Source organism: Patagioenas fasciata, chromosome Z (assembly GCF_037038585.1).
Source record: "Patagioenas fasciata isolate bPatFas1 chromosome Z, bPatFas1.hap1, whole genome shotgun sequence".
Lineage (NCBI taxonomy): Eukaryota > Metazoa > Chordata > Aves > Columbiformes > Columbidae > Patagioenas > Patagioenas fasciata.
In genome coordinates, this window is record NC_092560.1 from 64,371,684 (window position 1) to 64,386,752 (window position 15,069).

The following is a 15,069-nucleotide window of genomic DNA, read 5'->3' on the forward strand; positions in this document are numbered from 1 at the left end:
TATCTAGCTGAGAAAAGATCAGCAGAATTCTTTATTACACATGCGAAAAATTTTCACCCTAAATAATTTAACAAATAAAACAATGAAAAATGCTAATATGAGAATTTGGGAATGACTGGAGCAAGAGCGCTCTCTCTTGAGGGAAGTGCCACTGGCCTCAGACACTCGCATGACTCTCCCATTTTTGCTCTCCTTGGACTTGTAAACCTTAAATCCTTTCCTGTGTGGTAGATCTGCTTCAACAGAGCAGAGAATTGCCCTTAGTCAGGCATATAGAATAGTCTGGTAAGGAAGTATGCTCTCCTTCCTGGTAGGCAAGGAGTTGCACCAGCTCTGTGTCTGGTGCGCATTCTGCAGGGAGGAACAGTGTCAAACTGTTGCCAGTACTATCTCTTCCTTTGCTAACAGATCTCAACCATCTGTTTGGGGCTTTCCTGTCTGTTGGCAGACCTGTATCAGGTATCTGTGCAGACAAAGTCTTCTGGTCTTGTTTTTTAAGCACCTTGGCTACAGGCAGTTACAAATTCAGCATATGGGAGTACTGAGTGGCACTGCTAATATGCATAAATTCCATATGTAGTTACTGGATAGACAGTTCTCTGATGTAGACACAGTATCACAGTATCACAGTATGTTTGGGATTGGAAGGGACCTCAAAAGATCATCTAGTCCAATCCCCCTGCTGGAGCAGGAACGCCTAGGTGAGGTCGCACAGGAATGTGTCCAGGCGGGCTTTGAATGTCTCCAGGGAAGGAGACTCCACAACCTCCCTGGGTAGCCTGTTCCAGTGCTCTGTTACCCTCACTGAGAAGAAGTTCTTTCTCAAATTTAAGTGGAACCTCTTGTGTTCCAGCTTGATCCCATTGCCCCTTGTCCTATCATTGTTTGCCACTGAGAAGAGCCTGGCTCCTGACACTGTTCAACTCTTGCAGGGTATCTGTCCATTGGCAGCATGAACAGAGTCATGCTGCCAGATCATGGGTCTGTTATCTATCGCCTCAACACCTAAGCTTGCCATTGTGTCGAGGGTTAAGATTGCGGGGTGACAATCAAACCCTGGCAGATGTATTGTTAACCTCCTCTCCCCCCAACTTCCCCCTTTTGCCCCTCCCTCTCCCCCCTTCCCACTCAGGATAGGCGATCGGGAGGGAAAGAAGGACAGAGAGAAGAGAGTTGGAAAAGTTAAAGATGTTTTACTAATGCTACTAATAAGAATAGAGAAAATAATACAAAATATACAAAACCAATCTTGTAAGTCTCAGCAACTGCAGAGCCAGCACCCGAAGTCCTGGATTAGACTCTGTAGCCAACCGGAGCTGGATTCAGTCTCTCACTAGGCCTCAGTTCGCAGGGACGACCAGCAAGGTCCTCTCCTAATGTCAGCCATGAGGAAAAAGGGAAAAAGGGCAAAAGGGCCGAGATCCTCATGATCTCCCACTTTTATATGAAGTATTCACGTGAATGGAATGTTATACACCGTTGGTCAGTCTCTCGGTCATCAGTTTCTCGTTGCCCCTCTCGCGAGATGTCCATCCGTGCTTATCAATAAGTTTGCATTCCATTGCTAGGTTTATCAAAACATGTGTTGGGTTCTCCAGGAAAATGCAGCTAATATGAAGGCTTTAGCTGACAGGCAAAAATTCACTAAAAGAGAAACTTGTTTTTTAACAAAACCAGGACACATTGGTAGCAGGTGATCTGCTTAGACCCGTAAGTGACTAAGATGTCTCTGAAAATCTTATTCTTTGGATTTGACACTTCTAAGAGATTTTTCCATGTTTTCTTCATAGCCATAAGGAGATTCTGTCCTTGCTCCAAAATAATGTGTTTTGTTTACATTTAGAAATAAGTGCTGTTTCCATCATGGTCATCAGAAATAGTGGAAGGTCCTTAAAAGTGTTGTAACCCCATTAAGTATTTAGAAAGAACAATTATTCCTTGAGAGACATAGGGCATTTCTTTCACAGGGGAGTAAGAAATGTCAGTTGTAGGAGTGGAATAGCAATAGGCAGGGTGGTTCCTGTAATTTCCATCCTTTTCCCTTTGCTCATTTTGCATGATTTTTTTTTTTTTTTTTAATCCCTGAGCAGGTACACAGAACCTGGAAAAGTACATGAGAGGGACAAGGATGACAGTGTCACTAGGCAAAGAAATGTTCTGTGCACAATATCTTATGCTACACCTCACCAATAACGTTCTCAAACCTTCTCCTAACTTCATCCTGATTGAGAGATCCTCTCTTTTGACTGAGGTGCTCTCTCTTTCCTGGCATGGAATTTTATTTTAGAAGCTGTTAGGGTGAATTCAAAGATGCTGGAGTTTAGAACTAGGTAAGTCCCAAGAAGTGTCTACATACATAGCCATAGACCTTAAGAGAAAACCATAGTGTGCAAAGACATAGTGTGTCCCGTGTGGGTCCACAAAGAATTGCATAGATTTTGGAGACTACTGGAACTGAGAGCCAGACTATCATTTCACAGGTGTGCAAAATTTGTTTTATTTTAGAGACATTTTCTAGTCTACTACACGTACACCTCTCATGTTGGCCTTATTAGGAATCTCATCTGCTGGTGTTTGTCAAGAGCTTTTTCTGTTTTTAAGTAAAATACTTTTGAAGTTCTTAAAGGAACTACTGTTGAGCAATACCATAGGAACTCCTGAAAAACTGCCATCTGTGTTTGACATTTCTTGTCAATTTAATTTAAATTTTTAACAATTGTTAAGGATTCTAGTTCACAAATCTAACACACACACAGAGTCACACACATACCTGATAGTGATTCAAACCGATTAAAAGTTAAGAATTAACTTCTTTGTTAGAGTCCAAGTTTCTGTATTGTTTCTATCAGGTATCAGTAGTGTCTAAAGCAGAGAAGAAAAGACAACTTCTGATTTGCTTTGAATTCTGACATATAGGATAGAGAGCGGGAAAACAGATTTAATATTCTGACAAATGCAAGGCCTTTCATTTCACCTCTAAGAGGTTTAAAACTTTTTGTGAGAATATAGCATGGGACAGATGGTATCAGCAATTTTTAAGATAGTGATATTAAGGTGTCTGACATTAGTCAGTTAAATCTACTTTCTGCAAATGATCAAAGTTGTAGATATTATACACCAAAACCACCCCGGTTACTTCATAATGATAAATGAGTTATTTTAAGATACATTGGATTTCTCACAGTTTATTGAGCATCTGTTATGAAGTGTTAAGACAGTGTTCCCTGTACACAGTGAGATACATTGCCCTCTCTAGACATCTGAATCCTTAGTGCTTATGTGCTTGTCTTTATTGACATGGGGGGGTCATAGTCTTCATTCACTATTCACATGCTCAAATATTTGTCAGTAATCCTGTGTTATCTAGTTAGATTTTACCTAAACCACAAACTGATCATACCCAAACTTTAACCTATTGCTTTGGTATTATGAAATGCCAGGTTGTTTCAAAACATGAATACGCTCACAAGATTTTTTAAAAATTCCTTTCAGATCATTCTAGATGGAACCGCAGGCAATCTGTAGTCTGCTCATGATGCCTACCACAGGTTACAACAGCATGGCTGGGAACTCATCTTCCCAAAATATCTAAGTTGACTCATCAGGCCACTGGCCAGAAGAAATCAGGTGCATTTTGCTTTATGACTTTTAACCAAAGATGAATTTTAGGGACAGCTTAAATTTAATGCATTGACAAAGAACTTATGATGCAGTTTTGACGATTCTTGTTGGTCTGTATTGCACTGATGTGGGACTGACATAATGGCTTCCAACATTCAAGAAGTGTTACAAAGGCTTCAGATTTTAGAACTAAATATATTTAGATGCATTATTAAAGTAAGGAATTTTATAATGAATAAATGCTTATTCATCATATTGATGGATAAAAACACATAACCATGAACTAATAATATAAGTGAAAAGATATTTCTTATGTTTCATCTGTTATTTAAAAGATAGACTTGGAAAGAGTTAAATCGGACTTCATTGAAAACATTTATTTAGAACTGTGGTAATGTTCAGCATGCTGTTTGTAAATACATACAAGCAGAATTGGGAGTGGCAGGTTAGCATAACCAAGGTTTATAGAAACCAGCCTTCATAACAAAGCGGGGGGGGTGTTGTTGTTTGTTTTGAAAACATCTGGAGTGGTACATAAGTTACAGAATTTTGTTAAAGTGCAAAGAACCATGATCTGCCTTTACAGCCACAGCATCAGGAGAATTCACCATGAAGAACTGCAAGCCAGTTCTAGAGGGCATATGAGCTTCAATATCTAAAAGTGTATCAGCTTGCACTCATGAACACCTTTTCAGTTGCACAAAACAAGCACTTGCACTATTCATGGTCCAATTGACATACACAAATAAATGCATGCACATTATAATTGGATATCTGCATAAAAATTTATCTTAAATGTGGGAGATTATCTATGATTACTTCTGCCTAAACTGTAGCTATCTCTAAACAGCTAATTCCTTGAGAGAGATTAATGTTACACATCCTAATGTGTGCAATAATCCCAACAGTGCCCAAGACACTCTGTAAAAGTGATTCCACAAACTACTGCCTTCTACCTAACCATTCTCATGGGTACAGACACCATTTATGCTCTGTGTTTTCTGTTCATTCTGTCAAAAGATAAATAAAACAGTCTGTAATAATTCTGCTGCAAGTCTCTGCTGCCTGTGAGTTGTTGGTTACCAAGTATTATTTCTTTGTCATCCTCATAGCTGAAGAAATGTTCTGAAATATCTTAAGTCCCTTTAATTAAGGTAATTTTAACAATTTCTCAGTCTTGAAACTGCATCACACCCGAAGAGTCAAAATACAATTTAGTTTTCCCATCTGAACACATATATGAAGTTGGAAGAAAAGCAGCTTCTTCCTGAATTCTCAGCACCCTGCCAAGATTTAACATCCAGACGAAGCTAAACTAGCATCTGGATTATGCTGAGTCCTGAGTAGCCTGCCAAAATTAGCACTTGTCTGATGCTGATTTAACATCTGGATGACAGTAAGCTTAAGTGGGACTGGATTTTTGTCTTCAGGAAAAGGAGAGTGCTTCACAACAGAGCACCAGTATCAAATATTGGAGTACTGCAATTCTGTTTAACTCTTCAGTATGCTGATAACAAAAATGTTCTTCCCATAAACAGCTATACACTGTGTCCTTTTCTATCAGCATCATTCCTGACCACAATAATATGTGCCTCATGAACCTTCATATTTCATTGCTGCAACTGATACTCAGGAACAAAGCTCCATGCTATAAAAACTTCAGCAGTTGTAAACCACATCAGCCCTATGTATTTAGCAACAGGTCATGGTGATAACTCTGCCCTAGAGTTCAGCTGGCTTTGCACTAAATGCAGAGTTTGATTTCAAAGTCTGTCCTGATAATCAAAGCCTTCTCTGAAACATGACTTAAGCACTTCAGTGTCGTGATATCCCTCTAAATTCTACGGTAACTGTAAAATCCTTGGCAAATGAAGGAGAGCTCCAGAGCAGGCACAACAGAACTTTTGCAGACACAGGACTTAAACTTTGTCATTTGCTCCCACAGCATAAGAAGCAAGGCTTATGATCATTAAAAAATAAACCGACCTTTGATCTGCCTCTTCCCAAAATCATTACCTGTATGCAGAAGTATACACACAAAAACACACGACCATGCACACACGATCAAACATGAAGCAGCATTTTCTAAAAGCTGAGGAGGAAAAGAGATGTTTAATCACTTTGAAGAGTTTGGATACTGTGGTAATAGAGAACATATAAATGCATATATGTGCAGACTTATTTATAGTATGAACTTTTACTCTTGAGATCATAATACTTAATTTTATTTAGTCTCATTGCACTAAAATGGCATTGTTTCTCAAGACTGAAGGCATGCTAACATGTAATATAATAATTTGGTTTTAAAAATGTAAAATTTGTCATTTTATGACAGCCAGAGCAACAATTTCTATGCCTGAAAAATAAACAATTTTCTTACAGCTGTAATTTCCATCTAATTAGTTGTTTTATTTTGTGTCCCAGTTAGCGTTTCCTACAGACAATTCCTTCCATGCTGCAGAATTCAAGACTGCTTTCCTAAGAAAACAAGAATTAAACAGTTGTGTACTCAGTCCATCTATCTGTCAGTGTGTTCAGTTTTAGAAAAACTGTATGGGAGGTAGAAAGCTCAAAGACAATTTAAATGCTTAAGGAAAACTGGCAGTTGTTGAGTGACAGAACTGAGAGTAAAGTATCCTTTGAGGAAAACATTTCAGGATAAGCTTGATATTTTCTGTGAGGTTTGTGAGGTTGAGTGGTGCATTCCAAGGTGCAGCATTTTCGGGGCGGGGGGGGTGGGGCGTGCAGGGAGGAGAAAGGAAAACCATGGAAGGTCTGATAGCTGGGATTACTGTGGCCTGAAGAGGAGTCATGACCCAAATCCATATGAAACTAGACATCACTAATTTTGCTGTTTGTGGAGCAACCTGTTCTTCTTTTTTTTTTTTTTTCAGATGACTGTTATTTATTTATAACAATTCCCAGTGATTGATTTATATACATAAGGAAAGCAGAGCTGAAAGCTCTTATGTACTACTGCAGTAATAATTTTTAAAAGGAGGGAAAACAGTTCCTCATATAAGGATACACATGCATCTGCTGCTAAGATTATGAGTTTCTGGCAAAATCTACATGGATGGGTTAGCTTAAACGGCTTATTTTATGTCCTGGAGATGTTTGCATCTCTTCCTAAATCTTTCCACTCAGGTTTTCATGTGATCATCTTTAGTGACCTCTGAATTAGTTTTCATGAACTGTATGTAGAGCTTGGTAATGTCTCCATTGAATAAATGAATACGGGGGCAAAATTTAGCATGTTTGATATTGCTTTCAGTGCTACTGACAGCCTGTACAACACATACAGGGAGGGAAAGAGCATCCTCTTTTCCCTAGCTGGGTTTTAGAGGACTGACCAGTGAGGCATGCTGGCAAGAAAATCTAGAAAGAAGCATACACTGCCTGTTATACAGCAGCTGTCTGTCTAAAAAGTGGAGTTTGGATTTCTGAGTTGCCTTTCACAAACACTGAAGTTATTTGCTTCTGAAATGTAGAAGTCAGCTGTGTCAGTCTACTTCAGGGATGGTGTAGTTTGCATAAGCAAAGAGTGGGAAGAAAAGTAAATTTCTGTTAAATAAAACATTCTGATGGAAGTGTGGACAAGAAACCTTGCCTCTTCTCATTAGGTTTGTTTCAATAATTCGAATTCACAAGAATAACTGCATTTATTCTTCCTTCCTCTGAAGCATCATCCTCTATTTTTTATTTATGAAGCAAATTATATAACCCAACTATGTAATCATTGATGAGGGTACATACATTGCAATCAAAATGCAAGCACACATGGATAGAACCTGGGATCAGAAATTCAATTCGACTACAACTGATAATGTGTTCATCTGCCTGATTTGTAAGATTCTGACATGTCACACAAGTGATGTATTCTCTAAGCATTAGTCTGGAGTTTTCCTCTGCATAATCAGAATTAACAGCTGTCGTCAGCTGGGCTTAAAATCTGAGAACTCAGTTTTGTGAAACGTTACCATGATGGTCTGTTTACCTCCTCCTCCGAGAATGCAACCAGCACTGATAGCATTATCATTTTCAACACAAAGATAGCACTATCATTTTCAGGTATCAGTAGTACTTAGGAACATATAAAAAAAGTCTAGAGAATGTAAATGATTGGATTAGTTAATTATATATCTGGTTATTAATTAAATGATCACAAGAAGGCATTACTCACAGACTTCAACAAGGAGTAGAAATGAACAGTTGTCATAAGATTGTAACAGGAGTAGAAAAATGTTGTGAATTCTTTTGGATGAAAAAAAGGCTACATTTGGATGCCGACTTATGTAAAACTGTTGGTACAATTGTGCATTGACAGTTTTGTAGCTAGTATAATGACTTAGTAATAATTTAATGTTCACATAGGAATTTTTCCAGTTACATTATTTTGTAAAACAGAACATACTATTTTGTTATATAATCTTTTTCAAAAAGTCCACTATATAACTTGAAGAATGTAGAGCAAAGGATGCCTGGTTTTCTATGGATTTGTGTCTTGAAGTTTAAGTCATGTATTATCACTACTTGGTGTCTAAAATGGGCATTACTCTAAAGCATTTTCCATACTGCAGACAGTATTGAAATGTCTAGTTCCAAAAACAATTTTTAAGTACTTCACGCCCAAAACAAAGTTAGTTGTGGTCAGCCAAGGGTCTGAATTATAGTGTGAATTCATCCATGCTCCATACTCATATGCTGTAAGCATAGCAGGCCAAAATGCCTGTGCTTACTAATTTGATTCTGTATGAACAAATCTGTCTCTTAATGCACTGGATATATTGCTCTACAGTTACTGAAGATGGGGCATGAAGACATGTCATATGTCACAAACTGTGAATATATTTCAGAATAGGTGTCTTTTGACAGATACTTACGTCTTTTTCCTGTGTACTAAGTGTATGTTCACATCAAAAGCTGTAGTAAGGGAGAGATTAAGTCATGTCTGTAGGTCCATTTACAAAGTAACATGCAAAGAGTAAGTAACATTCCCCAAACTCTGTTTTATGTGTTGTGGAATTTTATGTGTTATGTAAGCCTTTTTCCACCTAGACAATGGTGTGTCAGATGATCTGTGTACGCTTCAGCTAGTCTGTCAGAGACTTGCTTGTGGGAACCCTGGGTGAATCACTTCACACTCTGTGCCTCAGCTCTGCCTCCAGAGCATTGCAATATCACCTACTATATATTTCATATTTTATGCTTATAATGCTTGCTATGGCCATTAATTCAGAGACCCTAATATAATAGCTGCATGACCTCAGAGTAAAATACTGATCCATATTCAATCTTGCCTTAGTGGTTGAAGCTGGTTTGTTTTTCAAAGAAAAATCGAAACGGTTCAATATAAGTAGGTAATACATGAAGCACAGAATCCTAGAGGTGCAGCTCAATGGTCAAGTTATAACATAGATACCACTCAAATCAGAGCTGTGAATTTTCAAAACCTCTTATATACTTTTGGTCTCCAGGATCTCATTTTAACTACTGCTTTGTACAATCCAAAAGTTAATAGTTACACAAAATGAGGCATCTCCAGGTTAGCAAAGGAATTAGTTATGTTTAATTACTCTCCTGGTAATCTCGTTTGTGGTAGCTTCCTTGAAGGCTAAGCTAATCAGCAGAGAGAAAATCCTCATACCCATCAGTAAAGAGTGGATGGAGCTTTTGTATTGTTACACAAGAGTAGGGAAGAGCTGAACAGCTTTAGCTGCTCTCCTGCCCTGTGACTGTCTTAGCAAAGAACTGTAGAAGTGTGCTGCATGGTCAGGTAAAAGCTGCTGCTTCAATCTCTCCCCAGCCAGAGGCCATGACATCCCCCAGGGAAAAAACACACACAAGGTGAGTAAAGTGTGCATAAATGAGGCATTTAGCGCAGAAGTACTGTCTCTGAAAGCCCATACCTGAAAAGGCAGTTAAAAACCCCACAGTATTTCTAGACATCTTGCTTACAATATCAAAAAATAATAATTTTTTTTTTTTTTTTTACATGGACTTGCAAAACAGACTCACATGCATTCACAGCACTGCTGCACAGGTCTTTTCCCAAACCTGCTGCTTTCAGCTTGCTACCTGTTCTGCACTTCCTTGTGCATTGTTACCGATGTAATAAAGACCAGAACAGTCATGAATACGAGACAGACTTCTCAAACTACATTTCTTATCAGATGCTCACAAAATGTGGTATTTAGTAATTTTAGAACAACCAACCTGTTGTGTCTTTTTAACTTTCGAAGTCCTTTTCCTCAGAGAAGTTTTAACAACGAAGCCAGCCAGCTTCCCAGCCAGGCGCCCCACATAATCACAGAATGTTAAGGATTGGAAGGGACCTCGAAAGATCATCTAGTCCGGTCCCCCTTCCGGAGCAGGAACACCTGGATGAGGTTACACAGGAATGTGTCCAGGCAGGTTTTGAATGCCTTCAGAGTAGGAGACTCCACAACCCACCTGGGCAGCCTGTTACAGTGCTCTGACACCCTCACTGTGAAGTTTCTTCTCATATTTAAGTGGAACCTCTTGTGTTCCAGTTTGAACCCATCACCCCTTGTCCTATCATTGGTCGTCACCGAGAAGAGCCTGGCTTCATCCCCATGACACTCACCCTTTACATATTTATAAACATTAATGAGGTCACCCGAGTCTCCTGTTGTCCAAGCTAAAGAGACCCAGCTCCCTCAGCCTTTCCTCATAAGGGAGATGCTCCACTCCCTTAATCATCTTTGTTGCCCTGTGTTGGACTCTCTCCAGCAGTTCCCTGTCCCTTCTTGAACGGAGAGGCCTCACCAAGGTCCCCCTCAGGATTTCCACTGTCTGCTTAGTACCGACTCCTGCCGCCACCAGCTCACACACGAACACAGCTGCCTTCACTCCCCGAAGTGTTAGCACAGCAGGGGCTGAGCGGGAGCGGGCCTGGCACCTGCGGGCCGTGCCCTTCGCGCCAGCCGGCGCCGCCAGCCGCGCACCTGCCTACGTGCCTCGCGCCCCACCCCGAGCGCCAGCACCGCAGAGGGGTGTCGGGAGAAAGGCGCCGCGCGCCAGGCGCATGCGCAGTTCGTACTCCCGATGCGCGGGACAGCGAGCACTCGCCACACGCTTCCCCCGCCTCCCTGTCCTCGAGTCAGCGCGGTTGGTCGAGCAGAGCGCATGCGCACGCGGCTCCGAGCCCGGCTCGGGAGCGCTCCGCGCCTCTCCTGCCCCGCCCCCGCAGAGGGCGGGTGTCTAACGTCGCTCTTCCCTATTGGTGGAGGCAGCGCCTGCGCGCGAGGAGGGGCGGGGCCCGCGGCGCGGTGGTGCCATGTGTGCCGATTGCTGCCCGGGCGCGGAGTCAGCCTCAGAGCTGGGGCAGCGACCGCCGGGCAGCGCTGCGCTCTCCCGCCCGCAGGCCCCCGCCCCGGGCGGGGAGCGAGGCCGGGCCATGTGCTCTGTGCGGGGCTTCCTCTACGGCTACTTCTGCCTCACCAGCCGGGCGGCCACCCGTCGTGCCCTGCTGCTCTGCCAGAGGGCGGTGGGGACCTCCTCCGCCGTGCCCGGGCTGCCGCTGCTCGGCGGTACCCGCCGGTGCCTCCTCGCCCTCCGCGGGCTGAGTCCCGCCGCCCGCTGGGCGGCGACAGGGCGTGGGGCGGCGGGGCCCAGGCCGTGCGCGCCGCGGCGGCGGGACAGCGGCGGGCTGGGGGCGGCGGGTGGCGGGTTCCGGCCGTCGCGGGTGGCGGTGGTGGTGAAGACGACGCGATACGAGTTCGAGCAGCAACGGTACCGCTACGCCGGGCTCTCCGAGGAGGATCTCAAGCAGCTGGTGAGCGGCGGGAGGGGGCGGCGGTCCCAGCCTCCCCGGGCGCAGCCGCCGGTGTGGCGGTAGGTCCGGGAGCAGAGGAACTTGAGGCGTTACCGGCGCGGTGCGTGCGCTATTCACTGAACCGGGGCGTCCGGAGTGGGCCTGGGGCTTCCCCTCGCCTTGGTGCACGGGGCGGTGCCGGGGACGCGGCCACTGCCGGGCGGCTGTGCCCGTCCCGCCGCCTCACCGGGCCCCAGAGCTCGACTCTGAGCTGGCGAGTGGTGCTGCCGCCGCGGTAGCCCGGGAGGGGCGTTCCTAGCAGCGCCGCTTACCCGTTCTCCCTTCATCTGTTGCAAATTACCGAGGGATTTGTGTAGTAAGCGCGTTTGGGTTTTATCCTCTGAGTGATTCCAGCAACCTTCAGTAAGTTGCAGGGTTTTTTTCTCTTGCAGAGTGTAATATAAAGTGTGTTTAGAGAAGTGCATGCTGAGAAAAGCACTACGTTGTGAAAATTCCCTCACAGACTTAGAAGGGACTCATTCCCATTTCTCCCACCCTTTTGCTCTGTCACCTTGCCTTACTTCATCCTCCAGGTATTTTTCTAAAAACTCCTCCAGCTAAGCAGTGAAATCTGTTATTCACATCCATCTTGCTCCAGTTTTTAGAAAAGTCCATTTATTTGGTCTTCAAGAAACACTCAGCACAAAAACAGGTGGCTGTTCCATCAGTGAAGGTATGCTAAGGAAAGGAGGTATTTCTAAGTGCTGATGTACACACCCAGTGACTAGTGTCTTCATATCCACCAAGCTTAGTGACCCCATCCTGTTCTCCACATCCCTGTGACTTGTCTCCTTCCCGTGCTCATCTGCTGCTGGTGGAAATAAAGCATGGTACCTTATGGAGATACTTTGGTTGCCAGGAGTCCAGGTCATGAGCCCATATTATTGTCTTTATCCTGAATAAGACCCATTAATTTGTGTCTGTCTGGTCTTTGGTCTCTTACAACTGGAAATATTTTAGACCTCTATTTGTTTGCACTGCTTGGGTTAAACTTGAAAGTGCATTTAACATACAGAGCAGGGACAAATGCTGTGATTGCGTAGCTTTGCTTTGCGAAGCACTAGGATAAAAAGTACAGTATCTAAAGCAAGATTGTTCTTAGATTTTCCAGCGTACTTTGGTTGGTCATCCATCTCTTGTGGAATTACTGTCGGAACATTTTTACTTTTGTAAAGCTCTAGTCAAATTTTATATGGCACCAAGTTTAACATGTGAACATCAACCCGTGTTCTTATTGTCAACTACATGTAGGTTCCTATTGCTGACATGCCGCTGTGCTTCCTTTCGTATGGTAGGTGTGTAAAAGCAATGTATTGCACAGCTAATCTGTAAGACTGTTTTTTTTGTCTTTTTTAAGGTTCTTTTGAGGAAACTTTTCTTGCTCTTAAGTGTAGAGAACCAGGTTGTCCATAGTGCACAGCTAAAACCAGGAAAAACAGAATGGCGTGTTTGGTCACCTTTCCCTAACCACATGTGTGCGGGCAGGAATGGGATAGTGAATCACTAAGCAAGCAGTGTTCTCAGCATTGCTGAGTCCTGAAGGTGCTTCTGGCTGAATGTAACAATAGTTGCAGTTCCTCTTCTCACAGGAATGCAAGTTTTGCATTTTCAGTAGCCTGTGTCTGTCTGAAGGTGCGTTTTCAAAAAAGTAAGTGAACGCACGGTGTCTGACTGCAAGAGTTGCAGAAAAACCTTAGAGTTTGTCCTTTAGGAGGAACTCACAGGTATAAGATCATTTTCCATATATAGGAGAATTGTAGAGTTCTCTAGAATGTTTATTCTAGGACTGGTGGTTTTTAAAATCTAGCTTTCCTGTGGAAATACCTCTGTGTGAAGGCTTGCAGCAATAAAACTCATGGTGTTGCCAGGTAGCCTGACTTGCCTGTGTGTGTAGCAGTATCAAGTTAGGCTCTTGCCATGTCAGTGGGAGTACAAAGATTTGCTCAAGTACACACTGAAAAGCTCTTCCAGAATGTTATCTTTTGAAATGTGAAATAAGAGAGTGAAGGAATTTTCCTTACTGTCCATTTCTGAAATTTTTTAGCTGACCTGTAAAAGTTTCTCTGTTTACATTTTTACATTCTATTGTGACTCTGGTCTCTTCCCCACCCTACCTCAAACTGTCTGAGCTAATGGCAGCCTCAGTAAGTATGTTGGGTGAAGGTTCAGGAAACTCTTAACCTCTCTGCTGTGGGCAGAGATCACTTCTTAGCAGAGCGATTGCTGCAAAGTATGCGTGGCCCTCTGTGCCGTACGTTGCAGGCAGCTTGGGAATGCAATGCCTTTTGCTTCCTGAGGTTAGGTGTGCTCTGTGTGTGCTCTGTGCTCCCTATGCCCCTGCTTCTCCTGGGGAAGCTTCAGATGCTGCTCCCAAGGCTGCTGATCCCTGAGAAATGGGGCCAGAAGCTGCCCTTGGACCTGCAGCAAGTCCCTGCTGCTGCCGCCGCCCAGGGTGATGCTGGGTTTATCCTACAGGTTGTGAATTGCAGCTGTTGTGCATGGGGGCTCGGTGGCTGAACGGCTGCACAGAGGGCAGGGTGGCTGTCCAGGCTTCCAGGACAGTGTGCTGTCGGGGCAGTGCCGAAGAGTGAAAGCAAGAGCGCATGGGAGAGGTTTGGGTTGCCTGATGCTGTAAGCTAACCCAGAGGATGGGTTGGTGTGTGGGTGTGTCACATTGCAGGTGCTCAAGCTTGGGTGGCCCTGGAGCTGGCCAGTGTTGTGACAGCATGGAGCCGTGAGGGGGCCCATACCATGGATTTGCAGGTGTCCAGATACTGGCGATTTGAAATACAGAAATTCAGTTTCAAGGCAATGTTAGAGGCTTATATTTGAGAAGCTTTACCTAGGCTCGTTTGCCTACCAATTGCAGTTAGAAGAGATATTTGCAAGTTCCTAGAAGATGACTGATGTCTCTATTTGGAAGCTTCAAATTTTAGTGTAACACAAACAATGACCGTCATGGGCTTAAGCAGTTGTGCTTGGTGACAGAAATGGGAGAGCAAACCTGAACTTAGCTGTTGCAGTCAGTGTGTTTGTGTCATATGATAGAAAATGGTGAAAGTCACTCAGTGCAGAAGTGACACTGCATGTGTGCCTTTGGGCACCCATCCTCGTTAAATGAGATTTGTTCCATATTTAAGAAGGCTGAAGATGAATCATTGGTGTGCACCAATCGATATTGAAATACGATACAGATCATAGCATGTATCATATATATGATATATTCTATAAATCACAGCATACTTAAAGAATCAGAGTATCTTGAGTATCAAAGCTGGCTGGCTGGTGCTTCTAATGGCAACAGTGGCCCTGAACAGCTGTGGCCTTGCCTTTGGACACACCAAGTGAGTTGTACTGTACAAATGCTACTAAATGTTGCAGTCAAAGCTGCAGGGTCACAATTCCCGAATTCTTTTATCTGTGCAAACAGAGATGGGGGTGGTGAGGAAGCAGCGCGGGCAGCAGAAGAGCAGAGCAGTTGGGGAAGAGATGGAGAGCAAGGGTGAACACTCTTCAAATGAAGAGTGGTAGATCTGTGAATGATTAAATCTTGCATTACATCTCTACGCACATGTTATACATGCTTGCTCCAGGTGGTTGTTTTTATGTAT

General features: G+C 43.3%; 2 protein-coding genes across 5 annotated transcripts in view; both read left to right on the plus strand.

Moving 5' to 3' along the window:
* The window catches only part of RANBP3L (RAN binding protein 3 like), a 34,133-nt gene extending 29,469 nt beyond the window's left edge, over positions 1 to 4,664 (plus strand). Inside the window, exons 15-16 of one of the 3 annotated variants that reach the window (XM_071801962.1) lie at positions 2,088 to 2,330; positions 3,493 to 4,664. In XM_071801962.1, the coding sequence (XP_071658063.1) occupies positions 2,088 to 2,287 (200 nt within the window). In that variant the 3' untranslated portion in view covers positions 2,288 to 2,330; positions 3,493 to 4,664. The remainder of the gene's footprint in view (positions 1 to 2,087; positions 2,331 to 3,492) is intronic. The other 2 variants (XM_071801963.1, XM_065860797.2) reach the window with 2 other exon arrangements.
* Positions 4,665 to 10,900: 6,236 nt separating this feature from the next.
* The window catches only part of NADK2 (NAD kinase 2, mitochondrial), a 32,024-nt gene continuing 27,855 nt past the window's right edge, over positions 10,901 to 15,069 (plus strand). For both annotated transcript variants that reach the window (XM_065860419.2, XM_065860420.2), the window contains exon 1: positions 10,901 to 11,419. In XM_065860419.2, coding sequence (XP_065716491.1) covers positions 10,922 to 11,419 — 498 coding nt within the window. In that variant the 5' untranslated portion in view covers positions 10,901 to 10,921. The remainder of the gene's footprint in view (positions 11,420 to 15,069) is intronic.